Consider the following 25,697-nt stretch of genomic DNA (forward strand, 5'->3'; position numbering starts at 1 on the left):
CGTAATTGCAAGATAAAATTGTTTTCTGCACTCATTTGTTTTTACACCTCACTCAACTCTAAATATGATAGGAGATAAGTATACATATTATTGAAAACCTTGGAAAATGACAGTTTTCTTTTAGCCTATCACAGGTGCATATTTTAATTTATTACCCAGCATATTTTTGGCTCTTCATAGCTTTTTGATTGCAAGATGTCAGGATATAAGTTTATCATTAAAACCACAAAGTAGGGGGGCGGGGCCTGACTGCAGTGCATGGAAGACGTGAACCACGAGAGCTCCTGCAACAAGAGCACTTAAAAGCTACTTTCACGCTCCACCAAGCGACTAATCGGGTCACAACAGCCACCAATCGAAAGGAGACATTCAGCAGCATGGAATGATACCCCACAAACGGCACCACAAGCTACCCTCACCGATCAGGCAATCGAGGCCTACTCACGTGGCGAGCGCGGGGGGGGGGGCGGCCGCTCTCCTCCTGCTGCGATTAGCGACCTTGATGGCTAAAGGCCCTTGTTCCCCCCCCCCACGGACCGGCGGGGGTCATCCCGGTCCAGACTCCACAGGGCTACAGAACCCCACAGGCCTCCAGGACTGCAAGTGGCACACACCCAGAGGCCAAGATGGCGGCTGCCGACCGAGCTTCTACACCCCCACATATCCAACCCTTATCGGCGCAGCCAGCAAGCGAGCACACCCAAGAGGACCGCATAGCGGCAGCCTTCGACCTTTTATGGACACGGTGGCAGACCATACTGGCACAGAACCAAGCAGCCACCCGACTGCCCGCCACCTCTCCCACAAGTATACCTGCGCTGAAACGCATAGCAATGCCACCGACCAACACAAAGCGGCAGAGGGCAATAAGAGCTCTACCCAGATTTAAAAATCGCAGACCAAGCACCCGACACCGCAAACCCGGGTCCCGACGGGCTCGGAGAGCCACTAAACGCGGCCCGCCACTCTACATACTAAAATGGCGCACTCAAGGGGCCTATTCCCGGCCTACAACAGGCGAGGCCAAGAAAGTTGGTCAACGTCTTACACACGTGCAGCAATGCACAGACGCAAACAGCATTCCGAGGGACTGTGCCTCTGCATCAAGGGGACACACAAAGACCCACACTCACCAAACAGCCCGGGGTGCGGAAAAGCTGTCACGCCACAAGTATACCTCCACACCACCCAAGGCGCACACGCAGAACCGGGAGGCAGCAGCGGAGTCCCTCTAACCTTCATGACCTGCGACGCCGAGGCCCCATGGGACTCTCCGGTATGTGCCCGGCCAGTGCCGAATACAGGAGTCGGCTGACTTTCATTTACTCTCACCGCCACACTGAGGCATGGACTGCTGCCATGCCACCAAGTCCATGCAGTCATGGAGGACTATGTGCCCTAATGTTATTAAGCCTTGTACCCCTGAGCTAGACGAAATTTAGCACACTTAGATAAGCATGATTGCGCTAACGTTTATTGCCCTGGTCAAACACGATGTCAAAGCAACACTCGTTAAAAATTTAGCCTGTTAGCCATCTTATAACACGTTAAGTTTATTTAGTTTGTGTTCACTTTACTACTTACATGCCAATTATCCAGCAAGCGTAGTCTATATTGTTTGCATATACTCCATGCCTGCCAACAACTACAACGAGGTTCTTGATAACATCTATCTCTGGTCAAGCTACATGTAGCCTTTCTCGCATGCATAACCTGCAGATTAACCTACCCTGACATAGAACTGTGTCTATAGTGTTTTCTTCCTGGATAACCTAGTTTAATGCTGTCATTAACAATATTATCAGATATAACTATTTGTCACGCGATAATAATCCATAAAACTGTGCTATGTTTTTACAAATGCCTAACCATGTAAATCTATGTATGACACAATGCAAGCTTTAGTTCTTGTGGAATTGTGTGCCTTATGTGATTTTTCATGCACAAATAAAATAAAGAATTAAAAAAAAAAAAAAAACACAAAGTAACTGCAAATTCATTGTATTAAGGCACTTGTAATTTAATCTACTAAAAACATAATGAAAGGGCACTCTTGGCAGCATAACCACTCCAGCGAACTGTGCTGGATATGGTGATGGGAGTGAATACCTGTTTTAACATGCCACTATCAATCCCAAAGTTTGTGTAAGTTTATAACCCTTGCTTAGATGGCCGTGGTGCTTATTGATGAAAAACCACTACCATTGGGTAGCACTTGGAAAGCCAAAGTATATTTAAAACATTTTTTTTTATTATTATTATTTTTATTATTATTAATTCTGTTTAATAGCTTCTTAGTAGTTTTCTCATTCATTTAATATGGATAGGTTGACATCCTCCGTGTATGATCCCACTCTTATCGTCATCAAGATACTAAACCCATGGTTTATGTTTATGCGTTCCCTATTCGTTATTCTCATTACTTCTTGTCTCCTCCGTTTCTGTTGCTTAATTTTAATTAATACTCAGTCCGCTGTGTTTGCAAATAAGTAATTATAAAAAAAAGACATTTAGAAATGTTAACAGTTGTGATCTGCCTAATTTTTTAAAGTAGGTATGAAAAACTGATTTATCAAATAGATAGGAATAGCTATTCGTTTTAGCTAAAACCAAAACTATAATTAAAAAATTAATTAATTATAAAATTAGGTATTGGGTTTTTACCATGTAAATACAATGTGCAAAGATTTGTCGCCGTTCTAGTTCTTCTCCTGGAGTTGAGTTTCTGATAAGTTTCACCATTTTTAAAAGAAACCTGACATATTTATTTTAAACCATTTTTAGACCTTTTTTTGCTCTCAAAGTAAAAATGTTTCGAGCACATGTACCTAAAGGGGTGCAAGACACTTGGTCCAGTGAATAAATTGTGTCAATAAATAGAATAGTACAGCACACCCTGGTAAAATGATCAGCACTCCATATTTACAGGGTCAAACACAGTGCAGCAACGTTTCAACCTTGATAAAGACTGAATAGGGTTGAAACGTTGCTGAACTATGTATGACTCAATAAATGAGGCATGGTAAACATTTTACCCATTCATAGACTATTTTAATCATTCATACACTTCCCTTGTTTGTTTGTGATACACAGTTGTTCAACCATCTTCATTGTGTAAAATGTTGATCTGTAATCTATGTAACTGACAAATGAAATGCCTTATTAATAACCATTCCTCCACAGTTTGAGTTAATGATTTTAATGTCCCATTTTGCATAGGAAATAACAGTTAGCAATAAATAGAAGGAAAATGAGCAAGAAAGTGACCATCTGCCTGATCTCACACACAGAGTGCTCCATTGAAGAACAAAAACACATTGAAATGTGCAGGTAACCGTACAAGAAAAGAAAAGAAAAGGTGATAAAATAATAAGTAAGAGTGTTTTGCATCTACAAAACAAATGGAAGGAGGAGCTCTCTAGTGCCTTATTATTGAGAGCTCATACCATACATTCGGCACAGTTAGTTATGGCTTTCTTCAGTCAAATAATTACAACTGTTGTTTAGACCTCCATATTAATATGTGTATAGATCAGTTATGTAGGAGAAAAATATATTCGAGTATCCACAGATCCTCTTGGTCTAATGAGCTAGTAAACTCTTTTTTAAATTGCAACCTTTGTCATGTATCCTTCTCTTCCCACTATGGTGATATATATATAAATTATGAGTATACCCTTGGGGAAAGGTAACGGTCTTACAAGGCAAATCCAGGCCTTAATGTACATCAATGAAAGAGAGAGGTTGAAAAGGTTTGGTACTAGCCACATTTAGCTCCTGGATTGGGGAACAATGTGGTAGATGTTTGTGTCTGGTCATATACAGGACCATAGCTAAATATGCATAGGGCAGTGGTGCAATTAGCTCAGATCTATACATAGTTTCCCGGTGTGCCAGGGAAAGGCATTACAAGGGTGTTAGTATATTTATATACAAATACCGCAGGAATTATACATTGGGCAGTTAACTGTCCTTTGGACAGTGTGTGGTTTACATGGGAAACATAAAGGCAGCTAGCTGTCCTTGGGATTGTTCCTCAGGTTTCTGAGCTCCAATTCCAGCTGTCTGATGAGGAGGTCTCTCTGAGCCAGCTGCTCCTTCAGACGTCGGATTTCATCCTGCTGCCGGAAGAACATGCGTAGCAACTGCAAGGGACAGGTACGTGAGTAGAGGGAGAGCAGAATCAGCAGCATAGGCATTAAATGTACATGCAAAATGTGAACTCTAATGTCTGTCTCATGCTCTGTGCACTGAGTGAAGCAGTGTTTTGAACAGGGGTTATGTATAAAAAGTGTCACATTTGTTTTTGTATTTACCACATTTTTCTGAGCATGTGCCATTTTCTTACTTATTTTACTGTTACTCCTACATTTATCCATTGGTATCTTTTCTGTAAAGTGCCGAAATACTTGCCTTTCTGACACTTTTGACACCTTTCTCCTTTTTTTCTCCTTTTTTTTCTCCTTTTTTTTCATGAAGATTTTATAATTGATTACATTAAAAAATATAAGGCAATTGAGTAAAATGACTAGGAAATAAAGACACATTTCGTAATTGAAACGATTTTTTTTTATATACTTTTTTGTCAATTACAATCCTGAAAGCTGCTTACCTGTCTCAGAAAACCTGCCCCCCCAAAAAAATGTTTTAAAAGAAAAGGTGCACTTTGTCATTTCTTTTCTTATTCACAAGAATAGACAAATTTCAGAACCATAAAAAAAAAAAAAAAAGATGGAACAGTAAGATAAAATGACAAAGCAAGAAATATTTTGGTGCAAATTTGGGAATACAAAGGAGAACAGATAAGCACCAGAATGGCAGTGTGAAAAGTGAACACAGCACTTTTTATAAATAACCCCATATATGTTCAGACGAGGAGCTTTGGTTACAGAATGTTTACTATATGAAATAATGGTGGTTAGTGCAGTGCAGTGCACTGTGTTCAGACAAGTGCTTGAATATGTGGAACATAAAACATACTTCATTCTCTGTCCTAGGTGGGACATTCTCCAATAGGTCAATTCCATTGACCACTAAGCTCTTCTTGTCCCGCACTGGTGCTTTAAAAGTGGCTTTACACTCCTTCTGATATCCCTCCTTCAAGCTCATCAGGACTGGGCCTGCAGAAAACTGAGATTAGCAATTGTTTGATGTGTGCTATTGGAATTGAATATACAGCTGAGACAAAGCCATTACACAGATTATTCAATCAAGGAATATGTGAGAAATAAGAAAATATTTATAAGCAAACACCCAATGATTAGATTTAAACCCCCGTCCAATTGCTATGGTCAGTTAGTGCCCACTATCTAGCTGGAATATCCAAGCATCCCCCCACCCCTAACACTTGTGTCTTAAACACTCCACCTCTATTAATGCCACTTAGCCACTCATCAGCAGTCATTGCTGGTTCCATTCCTTGAGTCATCGGGTAAATATCTTCCTGGTATGTTTCCGACTGTAACAAGAAAATACTGTTAACTGTCTGTAAAATTATTGTTCTACAGATTTTATACTTTAATTTATGTAAAGTATATATTGAATAATGGTTTTAATGTTTTAGAAACGTGTGAAGATCAACAATAAATTCTTTATTATTACAATGTGATCCTGTATTCCGCACTAGTTCCTTCTGTTTAAAGCGACACATCAGGGTGGATGTATGGGCTATTGAATACATTTGTATATTCTTAGTGTCTTGCAGATAATTATTATTTTTTCTTCAGTGATAACATCTACAGGAGTGGTTCCCAATCCAGTTCTCAAGGCATCCCTACTGGCCCAGGATTTAGGGATTACCCAGTTGTATCTAAAATGTAAGTTCAATTGCCACATCAAAGCAAACCTGTTAACTGAGTCCTTGTCACAAACTTATCGCTCCTCTCCTTGGACCACAAGGGTAGAACGCACCACATGGCCCCACTACTGCAGTCCTCAGACCTTTGGTCTGCTGGTTTGCGGGCCGAACTGCATCTCCTTAAATAATTAAATTCCCATGACATCACACCCTTAAAAGGACGTGTCATCTTGGCGACTCCATGCTGTTTTGGGTCACAAAGATGACGTGGACCAATGGGAACTCTTTTGAACCTATTTAAGGCTTGTTCTAGTCCTTACTCATTGCCCTATTGTGATTTCTGTTCTGATACACTTTAGTGCTATATATAAGTCTCTCTTGTTGTAGTTCTGTTATTGACCTCGGCTTTGTATTTTGACTTGTGATTTCTCGTATCCTCTTCCGGCTTCGTATTTGACTTGTGATTTTTCGTAGCCTGACCTGGCTTTATATTTGACATGTGATTTTCTGGTATCCTGACCCGGCTTTGTTTATACCTTGTGCATTTCTGTATACCTGACCTTGACTTACCCTAACTTTGTTTCTCGCTATATTTAATACATAAATTCCGGCCAATCTAAGGCTCTGAAATACGTCTTTCGGATCCACCTTTTGTTGATTTCCACTCTTTCTGTGTCTTGGGATACGACTCCCGTGAGAGTCCTACACTAGTAAATTACCTTGCCATTTTCAGCAGGTAATAAAAAACAAACAAAAAAACCCAGCAAGGTAATTAGTGTAGGACTCACTTTAGAGGTTTTACCTTGATGTGGCAGGTGGGCTTACACTTTAATGGCCTTTGGAGTGATACTAAAAACTTCCAGTTATTTAAATGTACATAGGAATTTGGGACAGTGCGCAGGTAACTTTTTGGGGGCTTTTATTTCCTGGAAGGTGTTTTAAGGGATACAGTCTTTTATCTTTGAGTGCCCTTTCATCTTTATAGGTCTTATGGCTTATGTAACTACTCCTGTCTGTGAAAAACTTACCCTCCTAGGCACTATCATGGAGATTGGTTCTATTTGATTCTTCAAGGTGATCAATTTGTAAAACCTGAATATTTCGCATTGTGAGACGTCCAACCCATGCTTTGGCATCGCCCCTAAAAATAGATCGCATAATCAGGTGCTTGATGCATTTTCTAACTGTTCCTAAACTGTACAGGAGGCGTAATTGCATAAAATAACTAGAATGAAGTTGTTGCTTGCAGAGCTTGCCTTACACATGTGGAATGAGGCAGTCTACAACCCAATTCAGCATGTAAAGATGAACTCTCACTTTCAATTTTATTAATTTGTCAATATTTTCTAAATATGAGTCTCACCAAGCCCTTTTTGGGGTGCCGGAGATCGAAATTCCATTAAGTACGTCAGGAATGGCTTCTCTGTTGTTATCTCGTAATATCGAATGTTCCCGTCTCCCTTGCATGGGAAAAAGATTGATAAACGCAGGTAAGTCCACAGACAAGACTGTAGTGGCATGTTGTATGGTGACCATACAAGTGCTGGCACTTTTAGAATATTGCACCATAATTACTAATTATGCCTAAAGTTGTCCCCTGCTTTAAAGGGACACTATCGTCACCAGAGCAAGTACAGCTTTTTGTAGTTGTTCTGATGAGAATAATCATTCCCTGCAGGCATTTTCATGTAAACACTATCTTTAAAGATAAAAGGCAGTGTTTACTTTGCCCCCTAGGGACACCTTCAGTGGCCACTCCTCAAATGGCTACTAGAGGTGCTTCCTACGGCAATGCTGCACAGTGTGCAGCACTACCGTTCCGCGTCTTCGCGCTCTAGATGGAGACACTGAAGTTTCTCATAGAGATGTAATAATTCAATGCATCTCTATGAGGAGGTGCTGTTTGGCCAAACAGGTGTTTGGTCCCGCCGCCTTGTCGATTTCAGCCAATGGCTGAAATCATAGATTCAGATGATGTCAGCAAGGAGGCGGATCAGGGGCGAGGCCAGGGACGCAAGCCACCTAAATGGTGGTTTTAACACTATAGGGTCAGGAATACATGTTTGTATTACCCTAGAGTGTTCCTTTAAGACGTCACTAAAAACACACCTCTTTATGAAAGCCTACTATCTTCCTGGGTGATGTTTTTCTCCTTTAACTGCTCTCATCAGTTCCCACGACTTAATAGCCCAGCTCACTGTCTCTCCTGCCACTGTTCAGTTCTTCCACAAATTGCTTTTACTAGCTTATTTCAACACAGGTATCCATCAATCCCTATCCCCTCTGACATGTTGTTATTTTCTCTTGTGTGTTGTTTGAGCAGGGACTTCCTCATCTCTTGTCTCTGTTATATATGTAATGTACTTCTTATTAAATATTGCCATTTTATAATTGTAGAGTGCTGCGGAATACGTTGGCTCCATATAAATGCTAATAACAATGTATCCTCAATGAGACTTTCCTGATTAGATTGTAGTTTCCTATTAAATATACAAGTAGTATAGTAAGAGCAAGGTCTTCCCTAGAATAGAAAGTTAATTAGTTATTATATTCTGAAAAATAGGGACTGTAGTGCAACTGTACCAAATAGTTGTGATTGCTGCCATAACAGGGCTATTCACCAAAGTGAGAATTTAAAGTGTATTTCAAATGTAAGGCCAAAGAAGCAAAACTGGAAGCATAGCTGACTTAGAGAATGTTTTCAGTTCAACTATTTTTACATTGAATTTGAAATTCACATTGAACTCTCGCTTTGGTTTGTAACCCTGTAATTAACATGCAGATGCAATGGATTTCTATTCCATGTATATTGATTTATTACTGTAAGCACTACTACATTTTATATACTGTACTGAAATATAAGCTGTAGGATTTGGATTTTAAAATTGTCTAATCAGTGGGAGCTCTGGTGTTCAAAAATCATCTATCTACGAACTGCTTTAAAATGCGTTTCATGTGATGATGACTGTTAATAGACATCCTGCTTTCATCAACAGGAAACAAAAGCAAGAACACTAACTGCTTTTAGAGAGGAAATGGACAGAGTAGACTGCCTGCTCATGATTATTTGCCATAAGAATCTTTCTATACATCTACATATTCCAGAGATCAATTATCTCTCCCGTGGCATGACAATAAGCTCATGTTCCCGTATTTTGTTTAGAGTGGGGGCACATTAACATGGACAAATTGAGTTATTTAATACTTGTGGCTATTGATGCTTTGAATGTATATCTGACCCTAAACTTATCCCTATGATTTCATTTTTGCAACACTACTAGAAAAGTGTCTGAAGACCTATTATATTGTCAATAGGATCATCCATCGTGAATATCCTGGGTAACACTTGTACTACGAGTACCACTGGATTATAGAAAGTGTATCATTTAGTATAATGAGAGAACCAATATTTTTCAGGTATGATTGTTTGGGTTGAGCTAAATATTAGATTTTGCTTCTATTTTTATGGCAGTAAGTGAAATCACATTTTTAGTTGTTTTCTTTTGATAATCCTTAATAACAGGGATGCGTGGAAGGATAGGTAGTTAGACATGAGTTTTTCTTCAAGTAAAATAAATATCTTGAGTTTTCTTATATGGCGTGTAATTAGCTTACCTTTCCGGCCAGGTAAAGCATGTGAGTGTCCATGTCATAAAATGGGAAAAGCAGCCCTGACAACCCATCTACTTCTTCGTCTATCAATGGCACGGACAAGTCCTCCTGCATAAAGGTGGGTAGATGACACATATACATATTTTACTCATAAGCCAGGATCATGCGACTACAAAAAACAAACCTCAGTAGTGGAAAGTGTCAGTAGAAACTGATAGGTCTCTGCTTTTAATATTATGGAAACCAAGTTGGAGGTCAACATAACTTACCATTCATTCTCTGTCTGAATAAAGTACACCATAAATATGACACAAGGAATATGGTAGGCCTTTGGTGGGACAATTATGTTCTGCATTGCTGTATTGGGTTATTTAACGTATGTGAGATCTAGTTTATTGTATCTGTTGTTTTACTATGTGTTTATGTACAATTAAGGTTTAAGAGTCTCATCCCGATACAATAATACAGGAGATGATAGTCCCATGATTGGCACACTATTCTTCACCTGATCCCACAGTGCAATTTGCCTTGTGTTCCACCTGGAGAACCCTGTTGTGAGCAGACGATTCATATCACCCAAGAAGACAACGCGCATCACCTTGTGATTCTTGCAGCTGGCTTCCTAAAAAGTGAGACAGAAAGAAATCTAGTTTGCAAAGGATTTTGTTTGGTAAGAGTGGGACATATACAAATGTGAGACAGAGATGTGCATAAAGGAAGTAGGGTGAATGCTATTTGAGTGGAAGGGTATTATAAGATGATTTCAAATGGGTGCAATGGGTATGTGAGTGTGGACGGCTGTAAAATGCAAGACTAACATAAAAATGTGTGCATACAGAAGAGTTTAACAGTTTATGGAGATTTAAAGTGGTTCATTGTGTCCCCTTACCTGCAGAACCTTCCCTGAACGAGGTTCCAACACACGTAACTTCTTGTCCTTACAAGTAGTGGCCAAGAGACTCCCATCTGTGTTAAATGAAATGCAAAGGATAACATCTGTGTGACAGTCTATCATCTTCACGGCCTCTCCAATAGCTAGGTTCCAGATTAGAATCTATGGAAAGAGAAAAGTATATATACATATATAAGAGCAAATGCATGTATATATGTTTCCAGTATGGAGTGCAGGAAATAAAGTTTTATATTAGAATGTTGAAACATTATCTTCAGACTGCTGCCAGCATGCTACCTGATGCATTCCGCACTACCCATTAAACAATTATGTAACACCGCTTGAAGGGACTGGATGAATGTTAGATGAATTCACACCTGCATTTGGAATATAAATCACCACCCCTTTTTAATTGGAATTCAAGGAGAAGCATTCAGTAAAACAGTACTTACAATATGGAATGTAACAGTTATGGAGCCTTTTGGGGAATATAATTTTACAATATGGATAACCTGTTCATGTATATATTTTCTGTTTATTGCCACTTTTTTTACCCTAGCTGGAAATCAGTATTTAAATATCTAATGCCGTGTTTCAAGCTAAACATATCATCTTACTAACCTTGTAGTCATATCCAGCACTAAACAATATATTGTTTGCTGTGGGGTGCCATTCTATCAACCCCACTCTTCGACTGTGTCCATACAGTTCAAGTACGGCTTCTGTCATGTTTCGCTTGAGTCCACCATCTGGGATTTCCCACACTCGAACCTGAAGGGTATAATCAGCCGTCTAAGGTTTCTTTTATATGTTGTATCAGCTTTGTTGCTGTCACTTATTATTTTTTTTTAAATTTATTACTGGTATTTATAAAGCGCCAACAGATTCCGCAGCGCTGTACAATTAGTGGAGAACGTACAATATACACAGACAAATACAAGAGGTAGAGAGAACCCTTTAGTGGTGAGAAAGAAAAAAATGCAGTGCATCACAATCGCTGTTCCTGTGAGTGAGTATGAGTGAGTGTGAGATGAGGCCTTGGCGTTGTGGAAGTTACTGCAGGATGTTAAATGTAGAGCGTCACAATCGCTGTTCCTGTGAGTGAGTATGAGTGAGTGTGAGATGAGGCCTTGGCGTTGTGGAAGTTACTGCAGGATGTTAAATGTAGAGCGTCACAATCGCTGTTCCTGTGAGTGAGTATGAGTGAGTGTGAGATGAGGCCTTGGCGTTGTGGAAGTTACTGCAGGATGTTAAATGTAGAGCGTCACAATCGCTGTTCCTGTGAGTGAGTATGAGTGAGTGTGAGATGAGGCCTTGGCGTTGTGGAAGTTACTGCAGGATGTTAAATGTAGAGCGTCACAATCGCTGTTCCTGTGAGTGAGTATGAGTGAGTGTGAGATGAGGCCTTGGCGTTGTGGAAGTTACTGCAGGATGTTAAATGTAGAGCGTCACAATCGCTGTTCCTGTGAGTGAGTATGAGTGAGTGTGAGATGAGGCCTTGGCGTTGTGGAAGTTACTGCAGGATGTTAAATGTAGAGCGTCACAATCGCTGTTCCTATGAGTGTGAGATGAGGCCACAAGTTTTTTGCATAGTTTATGCTTGTTTATGCTCACAAGGGGGCTGGCTGCACTCACGTGAACATGCATAAACAGGGTGCTGCTGGGAGACAATTTATAAAAAAAAAAAAAAAAAATCCAGCGCACTCCCTTATCCACTAAACAGCAACTTTAGTGCTGACAGATTTTGTTCGTTTTTTAAAACACCTAATCTAGGCAAAAAATAAGGAGGGTTTAGTTACATTATATAATCATACATTGCATAAGCCTGCCACAACGTCAATGTACCCCATCTTTGGCAGGTCCTACTCTAACAGCCTAATGTCTGCTTCATGAGCTACTTACTTGCTTATCAGGAGTTCTCTGCAGTACAAGGCTAAATAGGGCTCTGGAATTAGGCACCTGTGACAGGGAGGGGTGCAAAACCAAGGAGTTGGCTAGACTCCCAAACAGTGGTGTATTCTGGTTTGTACTGCCCTAGGCACGACTAAATTCAGGCACCCCCCTAATCTAAATTTGCCCCACCACTTCATATCAAAGACACTTTTTTGACTGACAGGCGCATGCCCTAATTGACACACACACTGACACACCCACTCACTGACAGTCACACACTCTCAGATACACATACATTGACATACACTCACTGACAGACATTCACTCTCATATATACTTACACTGACATACACTCACTGACAGGCACACACTCTCAGATACACATACACTGACATACACTCACTGACAGGCACACACTCTCAGATACACATACACTGACATACACTCACTGACACAAACATCCTCACTGATTTGACACGCTGGCACACACACATTCACTTACTCAGGAGAAAAAGTTTAAAATAATATCAGGAAGTATTACTTTACTGAGAGGGTAGTGGATGCATGGAATAGCCTTCCAGCTGAAGTGGTAGAGGTTAACACAGTAAAGGAGTTTAAGCATGCGTGGGATAGGCATAAGGCTATCCTAACTATAAGATAAGGCCGGGGACTAATGAAAACTGGGCAGACTAGATGGGCCGAATGGTTCTTATCTACCGTCACATTCTATGTTATTATTCCACGTAAAAAAACAATACAGCCACTTTTACACTGTAAGCCGTAATTACAATCAAAGGAGACAGGCTTAGTTGCCATAGTTACAAATAATGAAATACAATTTATACCAAGTGAATAATTCAGTAACAGAAAATATCACATTATTGTTTCATGATAATATGAATGTTTCTAATACAAGCAGTAAGTGATGCAATTATCTTATAACATTTTGTGAAATATTAAAATAAAGAATATACTTATTCAATACTTAATATAAGATACAATAAATTAGATAAGAAATCATATTTAAAGACTATTCTTCAAGTAAGAAAAACATATCTATAAAATATTGGGTGTTTATTATACAATATATATCTTATACAATATATATCTACATTCTACACAATGTTTGTTTCTTCTGCTGTCCATCCTGAGAAGAATGATGGGGAACACCAGAAGTTGCATGTAATCCATGGTTTAAGTTATTGTGCTAACCAATAACAGTTCTTCAGGTGGAAACAAATTCCAAATTATTCTTCCTAACATCTTCTATCTTTTGCCTTGTAGATGTCTTTAGTTTATATGACTGATTCTGACTGAGATTTTTAAAGTAGAGTAGCTACATCTGTAGCTTGAGTGCAAGTTTATTTGGATTATATATATATATATATATATTATATATACACAATATTCAAAGAGACTATGCTTAATGTGCTTAATACAGCCTCAATATATACAAAAATAAATATTGGGACTTCTTTAAATAAATAAAACATTTAATTGTCAGTTCCAGTTTCGTAAAATAAAACTTTCATTGTGACCGATGTAAGTTTTATACAGAAAAAAATAAAGTTACACTATATTTAGTCTCATGAGTTTTTTAAATGGATATAGATAGATTGACAGATAAAAATAGATATATTGATAGATTTAGACTTTACTGTTTGCTCTTTTTTGTACTATTCCTTTACACTTATGTTTAAAATAATGCATTAATGGTGTCCTTTTACAGATGTCCTTACTGTGTAATTGTAAGTAGTGTTTAGGTTTGACATTACAGTCTGAAAAAAACCTTTCAGATGTGGTGGCTTGTAATGTGTAGATGATGCCCAAACGCAGATTTGGGAATAGACATATTTTCATATATTTTCAAGCTCCCTGAAATCAAGGAGGGACTACTGGTACAGTCTACCCTGGTCCTGTGAGACATTACACATTATCATGAAAAAATTCTCATTCATCAATATTTACTTTACTAACACAAAGCTTATGAAATATTAGGAGATAGGCATAATACCCTCCATAGGTTTAAAAGATCATGTAAACAGCGAGGCCCTAAGAATGGTGATTTTACAGCATGATATGTCAGCGGATACATGACAGGATACAATTATAATATTCTGTGCCACATCTACATCATTGTACCTTTTCCCTGTAATACATATTTAATTAGCGCTGACATGCAGAGTCACTCACCGAGGTGTCTTCAGAGCAGGAAGCGATGACGTTCTCAATGAAAGGGTTCCATTTAATATCCAGTACTGTGCCCTGGTGCCCACACACCTTGGGGTGATTGGGCTCAATGCGTCCAGTCTGGGGGAGGCACAGAACATTGCATAGGTGAAGCCCCCCGCTATGCAGACCTGGGGGAGGAGAACAGACAGATACACCTGTCAGTAGCTCCTCCCTCCTCCTGCTACTAATGCTCCCTCCCACATTCTCTGCTACAGCGTGATGTCATTTATAATAATTCTATAATGTAGTACCGTAAATGGACAGATATGTATCCTGCAATATCAATATCATTCAGAGCACTCTAAAGAAACAGGATAATGACAGATCCACTGATTAAATAATCACCAGAGTATGAGAATCTGTTGGTGTGATTTCAGCATAAATTGCAGACAATATGTAGGACAGTCTATGTCAGGGCTGCCCAAAAGGTAGATCTCTAGGTGTTTTAAAACTACAGCTTCCATGATGCTTTTCCATTCCAAAGGCATGCAAAGCATCATGGGAGTGGTAGTTCTACAACATCTGGGGATCTACCTTTTGGGCAACCAATTGCAATTAAAACTGGATCTGGCAGAATCCTTGAGATGTATAAAGTAAACATAGACCTGAGTTGGTTTGGCTGAATAGACATTTCTACCATTATCTGTATGTATTTACGTGACTTTGACATGACTCGACTCTCATATATATCGGGCAAAATGGGAATCACCTCTACACACAGACACACTGCTGATACAAAGGATCATTAAAGGGGAACTGTAAGCATGATAACCACTAGGCAACCTTCAGCACTCCAGATATTGTGGACTACGTCTCCCCTGATAACAACATCATGGCTGTAAGAGCATTATGGAAGATGTAGTCCACAACAAATGGAGTGCCAAAATAAATAGCTGTTTGAATCATATTCCTGTATTTTTAAGATTGAGCCGTGATCATAATTTGCTATGTCATCTGTTTTTTTAAATTAGCGCCTCATCTCTAATTCAGTGAGCGTATTTAATATCATTATAGGATGCAGCATGTCAGATCAGGAGGGAATTACTTGTATTTTCAGTCCTGGTAGGAGGATGTGATCTCTGTAGCAGTGTCATAGTTAATATTCACTCACAGAGCACTGGATGTGAGATTGGATTATATAGGTCACTGGGTTGTGAATATTTAATGTTCAGCACCACACAGACAACACCCAAACTAGATAGGGAGATTGGCACAGCCCCTTCCTATCTATTATGTGCAAGCTTTTTTTGTATAGTTTATATATCAGATGAAATTATATATTGGCACTGATATACATTGCATTGCATACATGGGTCCCCCATCTTCCATACATGTCCTTGGATGCTCCTTATTCCTTCCTTGATGTGTGGATTGATAACAAGTACAGAGGTCCCTGCTATTCCATAATAACAATAATAGAACAATGATAGAATCCAGCATACCTGATAGGTGTGAGTTTATTAACATAAAGATAAGAAATTGTGGAATGGGGCTGTTATTCTAAAGCTCAAATGTTCCCGATTTTCAGACCCACAACAGCAATTAAACGGACACTCCACTACCCGAGTAAAGAAAAAATGTTTTTGTAAATCTCTATTGAGTAGAAATTTCCCCAAAAATGTTTCATTGAGGGTATATATAAAACATATTGCAAAAGCTACAGATCTCTTGTCTGCTGCCTTTGCAAACCCTCCCCTTCTTCCCCAGCCCAGACTTTCTGTAACTGTCTAGTCACAGACTTACCAACACAGCTCAATGAGGCTCAATGAGAAATCTTTGCAAGGCAGGTGCTCTGAGCAATGGTCTGCCTCCACTGAGCTAACCAAACCAGGAAGTAACAGGATTGGTTGCATGACTGACAGCTAGTAGGGGGTGTAACAAGGTTAATTTATAAAAGTGACAATTTCTATTGAAATCTGCACTTTTTGTCAAATGGAAAAAAAAAAAAGAGGACAGATTCTACACACATAAATGACATTAGCAAACTGAAGTGCTTTAGGTGTTTTTAATAATAATTTTGATAATGATCCCCCCACCAATGAAAGAAGGTAAACATTAAAATTAACCCTAAAATGTCAAAAGCTCCCAGAATAGAAAATAATTTAATTTATTTGGGAATAAAACAAAATAAAAAATTATGAATACTCTTGTATGAGGAGAACTTGGCACCTGATGTATTTATTAGGAGGTTGCTGAGCAGGGTTATGCCAAGGCCGCCACTCTGTATATGAACCATAAACCCTTTCCTCGAGAAGTAATGGAAGATGGGGGACCCTGAAGCTCCCGTTTGGTTATTACGGGGTCCTTAAACACATATAAGCAGCTTTTGTCCTTCAGATTAATGAATACTAAAGGAACACGGGGACAAGCACAGAGTGGCACTGCTAATTTTCTTGAGACATGGACTAGAATTCACAAAAGTGCTCTATTCAGCCTTTATTTTAACAAAGTCTTTTCCCCAGCCTTCATCACATGTCTCTCTATTGTTTGTGTTAGGCAATCATGCAGACAGAATCCATGGTCCATAAATAATTTTTGTATGTGTCAGCCTGCATTGAGAGGAATTGACGGAGATGACCTACAGAAGGAAAATATGCCAAGTCAGATGTTATGCCACTCACCTGGTGAATAGGAATTACAAGGAATGAACCTCCTCCTGCACTCTCTGTGACAATGGCCAAGAACTTTGCATTTACAGCACAGAAGTGGTTATCATGGACATTCTTGGTGATGGGTATACAGTCGTAACATTTCTCTCGACTCGCCACCTTGCCATATACATTCCGGAACTTCGAACTGCGATACTGCGGCCGCCATGACATCTGTGGAAGGAAGGGGTTAGGTGAAATAAGGAGCTTTAAATGCCCTTTATATATATATATATATGTGTGTGTGTGTATATATATATATATATATGTGTGTGTATATATATATATATATATATATAAAACTGAATTTATCAGTTCCACATAGCTGATGTAATAGTTTCATATAATGTACTCTTAGCTCACTTAGCAAATTCTTGGTATTTGACATTATTAGGCATGGGGGCTTGGAAGCAAAGTGATGCTTTACATGCAGGGCTGCCATAAGAAATTGTGGGGCCCCTTACTCAGCTCAAGGTTTGGGCCCCTGGGATCCACCCTGTCCCGAGTCCGCCCACACTGGTGCAGTGTGTGTGGAATGGATGTGGTGTGTTTGGTGTGGATGTGGTGTGTGTGGTGTGGATGGGGTGTGTGTGTGTGGAGTGGATGCAGTGTGTGTGGTTATGGTAGATGCAGAGTGTGTGTATAGTGGATGTAGAGTGTGTGTATTGTGGATGCAGTGTGTGTTGTTATAGTGGATGCAGAGTGTGTTTATAGTGAATGCAGAATGTATATTTGTGTAATGGATGCAGTGTGTGTAGTGGATGTAGTGGCAGTGTGTATAGTGAGAAGTGGCAATGTGTGTATAGTGAGAAGTGGCTGTGTGTATAGTAAGGAGGTACCTGGTTAATGAGAGGAAGCAGTGTAACATAGTGTGCCGTGCGAGTTGCCATCGCGGGGCTCACGTGATTTGGAATTAGAAGAACCTGGCGGACCATTTAGTTCATAGCCATTTCAAACCAGTACAAGCGACTACCTCTACATGGTTACAAACTAAGGGTCTATTCAAATGTGGCCACTGCAAGGCCTGTGATTTCATTTTTCCATCAAAGACGGTGCACAACAAAAATACATCTAAAGACGTAGTAATTGATACCTTTATTAACTGTAGCTCCACCAATGTAATATACCTTATGACATGTATTTGTGGACTACAGTATATTGGGAAGACGTATCAACAACTACGCAGACGGATTCTCCAACATGTCAATTCCATCTTGAACATACATTTAGACGCTCCTATTGCGAGACATGTGAGACTCAATCACGCCTCTCAAACCAGTGTACTCAAATTCCAGGTGATTCAAAAAGTGTCTCAAAATCATAGGAAGGGTGACATTAATGTCTCTCTACTGAAAGCTGAGTCCAGATGGATTTATTCCTTCCAAACACTATACCCCAAAGGATTAAACGAGGAGTTTAACTTCACTCCGTTTATTCACACCTAGAGGAATTTTGAGCTAAAGGTCCAGACAGAGTCACTCTGGTAAGGACTTAAGTGGCCACATTGGCAAAATTATAATTCAAGTACTTTATTATAAAAGAACATATTGCAAGCTTTCTTCTTATATATAAATAAATTTTGCCAAATATTCATACTGGGTTTGATCTCACATAATTTCATGTTTCCCTTTAATAACTTTGTATTACATGGTTTTTGCAAAGATCATAAGGATTGAAGTGTTCTAATTTCACTGGCACTATACAAACGAGAATGAACACTAACATACAAGTTGCAACTTTGTCTATCTAAATATTTTTTTATTTTTTTATTTTTTTCATTTTACTACAAATGTAAATACACTTATAAGTGTAACAGTATCGATCTTGACACGTACTGTACTGAGTGCTGCCAAAAGTATCAATGCAGCTCGTGCTGAACGTTTACCTTTCTATGTTAATAATGAACAGTGACATTTCTTCTTCTTTTTCATAAGTGTCCCTTCCGTGTATATACTTCTTTAGACCCTTAAGGGGTTAATCACGGACGAGACTCAAGCTCCCTCCCTCTGCATTGGCAATTTTCTATGGCCAATCACAGCAGAGGGCGGGATATTTAAAGCCTGATTTTACTCACAACCGGTTCCCTTGATAAGCCGCTAGTCGACGAAACGCGCGTCGGGAAGAACTGAGGGGAGGGTGGTTTTGACAGCTAGGGAGGACGCTCCTATCTTTGATGTAAAAGTCTTTATATATTTCCACCCTCCTAGAGACGATTGACCGCTTGATTTTAGTCAGCATAGAATCTCTCCAATTGTTACAGCATAGTATCCAGCAGGTAACCATTTCGATAGTGCCTATATTTACAATATTGGGGGAGGTTGAGGGAATGCTGGGGTTCTCTTTGGGGTACAGATTTTCCTGATTAACCCCTTCCCTCCTGTGCTCGTTTACTATGCCACTATTACAGTGTGATTAGCTTCTCTACATTATCCTAGTCAATCTAATACCTGGTTGCATACACGTGGGAGTTCTATCCTGATTTGGTTATATTTTCTTTTTTTCTTTGGACACATTACTATTTTATTATTAATTATTAAAAGTTATATTTTAACTTAGGGACTGCTGCTCTAGATACTAGGAACCTGCAGGTGCATTATTACAATTGTTAGTGCACTCTCCAGTTTCACTTGTATTCCATTTTTTTGAATCTTTATTCAGTAGGGGTTACCCCCCGGTGTACTTAAGCAGTCTGACACACTCTCTCTATTTTTGCCTCTTTTCAGTATAGTGAGAAGTGGCTGTGTGTATAGTAAGGAGGTACCTGGTTAATGAGAGGAAGCAGTGTAACATAGTGTGCCGTGCGAGTTGCCATCGCGGGGCTCACGTGATTTGGAATGAGGAGCAGCTGGAAAGAAAAGATGGTGCTGGCTGGGCCCCCTCTGCACCATATAGGCAGCTGGCGGCCCGCATGTGCACATATATATATCGACAACCACTATATATATATATATACACACACACTTTGGGTCTGTGGGACCTGAGCTCCCCAGAGCCACCAGGCCCTTAACACAGTCATGGTTGTCACCACCTGATGGCAGCCTTGTTTAAATAATTTTAACAGGCAACTACCCAATAGATTTTAAACATAGGGAAGTACTAGTAACTGTCACTTCTTGTTTTTTTAGTACATCATTGATGTTAAAGGTTCATGTTCTTGTCTGTAAAGCTTTCATAATGGGAAAGTGTACCCTCTTTGATTGCACCCTTGCAGCAGTGGTGGGATTGCTCACTAAAGATTTCCTCATTTAATTAGTTTTTAAACGCATTCAAGGGAAGGATGGATTAGGGAAGGCTCTGCACTATTCTTGGTACATAAAGATGCTTGGTTTCACCCAGGTTTCTATATTTACTGTATGTGGAGCTTGCATTCAATAAAAAGTAATAATGTGTGCATTGCTCTGCCACTTTAGAAATCTGCATCCATAAAAATACTAGAAGAATCCGTTAGAACACCCTAAGCAAAGTATCTGACATGAATTGCGTGTTTTTGTAAAAAAAAACATCTAGTTTGGGGATATTTTAAACAGCTAAGCTCAAAATCCACAGTGACACACAGCCTATATAAAAAAATATTTTTATCAGATGTTAACTTGCTTTATAAGTTTTTATCTCCTGCTCCATAAATTGACGTTTAAATCCACATGTGAGGATCTTGCTGGCTCTAGCAAACTATTAACATGAAGGAAGTTTAAACAGTAGATCACGGGGGGCGGGGCCTGACCGCCAAACTGAGCGGTCGCATATACAAACAGCTCCTGCAAATCTCCAAACTTCAAGCTTACAAAAGCTGATTTTACGCATGAATAACGACCTGCAACCGTGGTCCGAAGCACAAGGGAGCACTGGCTCAGAGGAGAGGCTTGCAAACCCTTTGTTTTAGTCCCTCGAGATGATAACAGTCGTCCCTACAGGATGAGGCCTACTCAGGCGGTGAGCGGGGTAGACGGCCGCTGCCCCGCTATCCTGCCCGACAGTATCATGCTGGACTCCCACTGACGTGCAAACAGGGCCCCGTTTCCCCCCCCTCTGGGCCGGTGGGGGTGATCCCGGCCCGCACCCTGCAACCCGTGCTGCACCAAAGACCTCGCAACTCAAAACACGAGGACCCACTAAAATGGCGGCAAATGCAAACCTACTGGCGCATGAGGGGACTGATGCCAGCTTCTCACCCTCGCTGAGTACGACCTTCACATACACAAGGCGGAGGCGACATGCCTGCATGAAGCAGCCTGATGACATACTGCTACAGCGCTTGCCGGATCACAGCGGCTGCGAGACCCGAGCTCACAGGAGGAGAGGTACGCAGAGGGACAGCAGATCGACAGGGACGGCATGTAACCAGCCCATCCTGAACACCACCGAGCCACTCACACACAGGCTTATCCAAGCGCCTGGCTCACAGCACAAGACACCGCTCTTTACCCTGAATCCAGATCGCAGTGCCTCCGAGATCAAGCTACTGCTCCTGCAGGCAGCCACACGCAGCTCCAGCATGGAACAACACACGGACAGCCACTATTTCCACCCAAGCCAGTGCACAGGCTGATGCTGGACTCTATGACCATGCCACCCTCCTTCCGATAACTACATGCCTAATTATAGGACAAAGTATTTAAGGTTTCCTTTTTTATGCTTTATATCATTCAATCTTTTTCTTTTTTATTTCCTTCATATGGGATAACATATCTAATGCAGCTATGCAGACAACACTCCAGACCTTGTTTAACATGTTGGACTCCTGTAATGACTCTGCTCTCATGAACCTATGTTTATGTATTTTACTGTGTCTCATACATAACTCTACTTATGCTCAATACTAGACGTATACCTCCCACAATGCGCAGCGAATCAACAGTAAACTATACTAGCAAGCACTAAGGCGCATGTACACGTTTCAAACGCCCAGGCATTTTCCCCCTTCTATCTTAAAGTCTGAAATCATTCACAAACCAAGGAACACCTCAGCAGCGCACTAAGCCCCTCGCAGCCATTTCATGGGTCCGAATAAGCAAGAGTAGCCTAATAAGGGCTGCTCACCTACTCATGGTCGCGGGTCGCCTTACCCACATTCAGTGCAGCACCTCCTTAAGCCACCGCTGCACGCTTCAGCCCACTGCTCCTATGCGAATCCAACAAATGCTCACACTATTATCCAGTTTGCATGTTATAGAACAGTCTGAATTCTTATGTCTCTCATAATACTATACCATAAAATTGTGCTATTCAATCGGATGCCATATCAATCTAATGTTCAAGATAAGCCTGCAGTTGCTGTTGTGGCGCTGCAAGACCTAATGTTTGTTTTTCATATGCACAAGAAAAATAAAGAATTTAAAAAAAAATAAAATAAAAAAAAAATAAACAGTAGATTACTCCTTACAGTAAGTGTTTACAAAGGCTGTGCAAGTTATATACAGGGAGGAGTGGCTAGGGCTGTATAAACAAAACGATTTAACTCTCACGAGTACAACAGTACCCCTCATTTACAGGCTTTATGGGATCTCGGAAATTTACAGGATTAAATATAGGCTTCCACATTTAATTCTCTGATATTCCTGCCAGTTGTCAGGCTGGTCCCACAATAAACCATTAAAAAATAATAATATAATTATATATAAATACAGTATTTTGTATATATATAATAATATCAAAATACAGTTAAAATGAAAAAAACACACACATATATATATATATATATAATTTAATTCTAAATTTATTTTATGTTATTTGGGTATGAATATGTTATTTTATTAGCTGCCAGCAAACCCAAGCAGTTCACCTACAGCCAATCCTGCAATCCAGCTGATCCGAGTCATGTGATCACGATTACATGACTAGGACTGGCGGAATTGGCTTCAGATGGATTGCCTCGGTTATGAGGCAGTCCACCCTAGTTGGATCTGGTGAGGTAAGCATAATTCAGGGGGATTTGGCGGGCTTTACCGGCACTGATGGTAGTAGGTGTCATTATTTCCTAACGTTGTTTAAGCCAATGCTGTTCAGGACATAATGATCTCAACAAGTTGTGTATAAATGTGCATATGTCATTTTGTTATTAGTTTTATTACATAGTATGAGGTAAGGGGTTGATCGTGTTCAGAGATGGGATACATGCCTATGTTGGCATTCACAGAGGGTAGGAGTGAGTACTTTGCTTTTTATGTATATTTTTTATAAATACATGGACTATTTTATTTCTTATTTGTCCTGATTAAAGTTTTTTCGATAAACCTAAAACATTGACAACAAAGTAATCTATTACATTTATGAAGAAGTCTTATGAGTGCTATGCTTTAAAACTGAACATTATTGGACAGATCTATATATCCCATTACTATCTCTATACATTTATTCACATTTAAATTTTTTCTTCTGATTTTCCCCTTACCCTCCTTATTTTACTTCTCACGCTTTTACTTTTCCGCCTCCATCTTCACTTATTTCTCCCATTGAAATTCCAAATACTACAAAGGACTCCTCACTCCTTACTCTACACCCTCAAAACAACCTTACCGTGTTAACCTCCAAGGAACCTGATCAGATAGAAATTTATCACCACTCATCACAGTCATGCATGATGCTAAGTGTACCCGTGTACTTGTTAAAGGATCACTATAGGGTCAGGAACACAAACATGTATTCCTGACCCTGTAGTGCTATACCCACCAATTAGGTGGCTTGCCCTCCCTTATTCCCCCTAAAAAAGTTTAAAACTCACCTGATTTCTAGCGCCACGCCGGTTCGACTGTGCTGGCTCCGCCCCCTTTGTTACATCATCAAAAGGGCCGATTATTAGTCAGTCCAATGCTTTCCTACAGGGAAAGCATTGGATTGAATAAAATCGGCACGATGCGGGGCCAAATGCCGTTTTAATCAATCAGGATCTCCTCATGGAGATGCATTGAATCAATGCAATCATCTCAATGAGGAAAATTCAACGTCTCCATGCAGTTGGTGGGGACGCTGAACGGCAGGGCTGCTTACTGTGCAGCCCTTTGCCAGGAAGCCCCTCCAGTGGCCATCTAAGGAGTGACCACTTGGAGGTGTCCCTAGGGGCAATGTAAACACTGCCTTTTCTCTGAAAAGGCAGTGTTTACATGAAAATGCCTGAAGGGAGCTATTATACTCACCAGAACAACTACATTAAGCTGTAGTTGTTCTGGTGACTATAGTGTCCCTTTAATCTCTGTTTAATATAAACCTACAAACATAAATTGTTGAAAAATAAAGAACAGTAGATAAGAATTACTGACTGCTTAATCGTTTGGTCACACATAATTTTGCATTAGGAAAACCAAGACTATATGGCTCTGTATAGCTGAACTTATCTGCTCATTTTTTTGATACAGTAAAAGCTTTGTCAGTATGCAAATTCTTATTCATGTGAACTATGAATACAGTTCACTGTTGATGCAATCAATGTACTATTCAAATCTTTACTTGTTTTATAGGTGCTATGGAAATCTATCACTACACTGTCATAGGGTTTATGCATTGTATTTTGTATTGTACAACAGTTTTATAGGGGTTTATAGTACATATTTGTGTGCCTTTGTGTTATAGGAATATACTGTACCTGTGTTATTGAGTAATACAGTGTTTTATTTTTATTATTGGTATTTATATAGTGCCAGCTTATTCCGCAGTGCTTTGCAATAAGAGGGGATTTACCAAATGAGACAATAACAAAATGTAACAGGAACAAGAGGTAGTTGAGGACCCTGCTCAAACGAGATTACAGTCTAGATCAGCAGTTCCCAAACTGTGTGATGATGATTATAGCATTGGTGAAACATTACTGCTGAACAGGGACCCAGTCGAGTGCCGTGGTCCTTTAAGACCACAACCGGGCCCCTATAATGCTGTCACTTCCTCCCAGCATCCTGCAGGGAGACAGCGTGGGAGGAGGCAGCCACAGCATGACGGGAGAGGAACATGAAGAGCTCCAGACCCCTCACTCTCACAGCAGCAGGACTCCAAGCCACCCTCCTGGCACATAAGGTAAGCTGACAGGAGGGTGGCTGGAGATATAATTTAAAAAATCACATGTGTGTATGAGTGTGTGTGTGTGTGTGTGTGTGTAAGTGAGTGAGAGTATGAGTGTTTGAGTGTGAGTGTGTGTATGAGTTTGTGTGTGTGTCAGGGTGTGCATCTGTGTGTGTATATATATGTCAGTGTGCTTCTGTGCCTGTGTGCGCACACACATCTGTGTACATGCATCTGTGTTTTAGGGTCTGTTTTTATGTCAGTGTGTATCTGTGTCATGGTGTGGGCATGTATCAATGTTTGTGTGTGTATATGTCAGTGTGTATCTTTGTGTGTGAATGTGTCGGTGTCTATATGAATTTGTGTGTATTTGTCGGTGTATTTATATGCATCTGTGTGTTAATGTGCATGAATATCTGTGTATGTATGTATGTGCCAGCACAACATACAAGCACACTCCTGCAATTTAACACAAATATTACATACAAACACACCCCTGAATTCAAACAAACAAAAACTATACAAACACACCCCTTCAATCAAACACAAATACTTCACACAAATGTATATCCACATTTAAAAGTGAACATTACATTCAGACACACCCCTGCAATGAAACACAAACATCACATACAAA

At 39.9% G+C, this 25,697-nt stretch overlaps 1 protein-coding gene across 1 annotated transcript in view; it reads right to left on the reverse strand.

The window, feature by feature from the left end:
• Positions 1-3,183: 3,183 nt before the first annotated feature.
• CORO2B (coronin 2B) overlaps positions 3,184-25,697 on the reverse strand; it is a 66,875-nt gene continuing 44,361 nt past the window's right edge. Inside the window, exons 2-12 of the mRNA XM_063448741.1 lie at positions 17,048-17,248; positions 14,388-14,504; positions 10,923-11,072; positions 10,299-10,463; positions 9,915-10,031; positions 9,413-9,517; positions 7,161-7,257; positions 6,826-6,938; positions 5,368-5,458; positions 4,981-5,120; positions 3,184-4,145 (exon numbers count right to left, since the gene is read on the reverse strand). Of these exons, the coding sequence (XP_063304811.1) occupies positions 4,014-4,145; positions 4,981-5,120; positions 5,368-5,458; positions 6,826-6,938; positions 7,161-7,257; positions 9,413-9,517; positions 9,915-10,031; positions 10,299-10,463; positions 10,923-11,072; positions 14,388-14,504; positions 17,048-17,248 (1,428 nt within the window). The 3' untranslated portion in view covers positions 3,184-4,013. The remainder of the gene's footprint in view (positions 4,146-4,980; positions 5,121-5,367; positions 5,459-6,825; positions 6,939-7,160; positions 7,258-9,412; positions 9,518-9,914; positions 10,032-10,298; positions 10,464-10,922; positions 11,073-14,387; positions 14,505-17,047; positions 17,249-25,697) is intronic.

This window comes from Pelobates fuscus, chromosome 3 (genome assembly GCF_036172605.1).
Source record: "Pelobates fuscus isolate aPelFus1 chromosome 3, aPelFus1.pri, whole genome shotgun sequence".
NCBI lineage: Eukaryota > Metazoa > Chordata > Amphibia > Anura > Pelobatidae > Pelobates > Pelobates fuscus.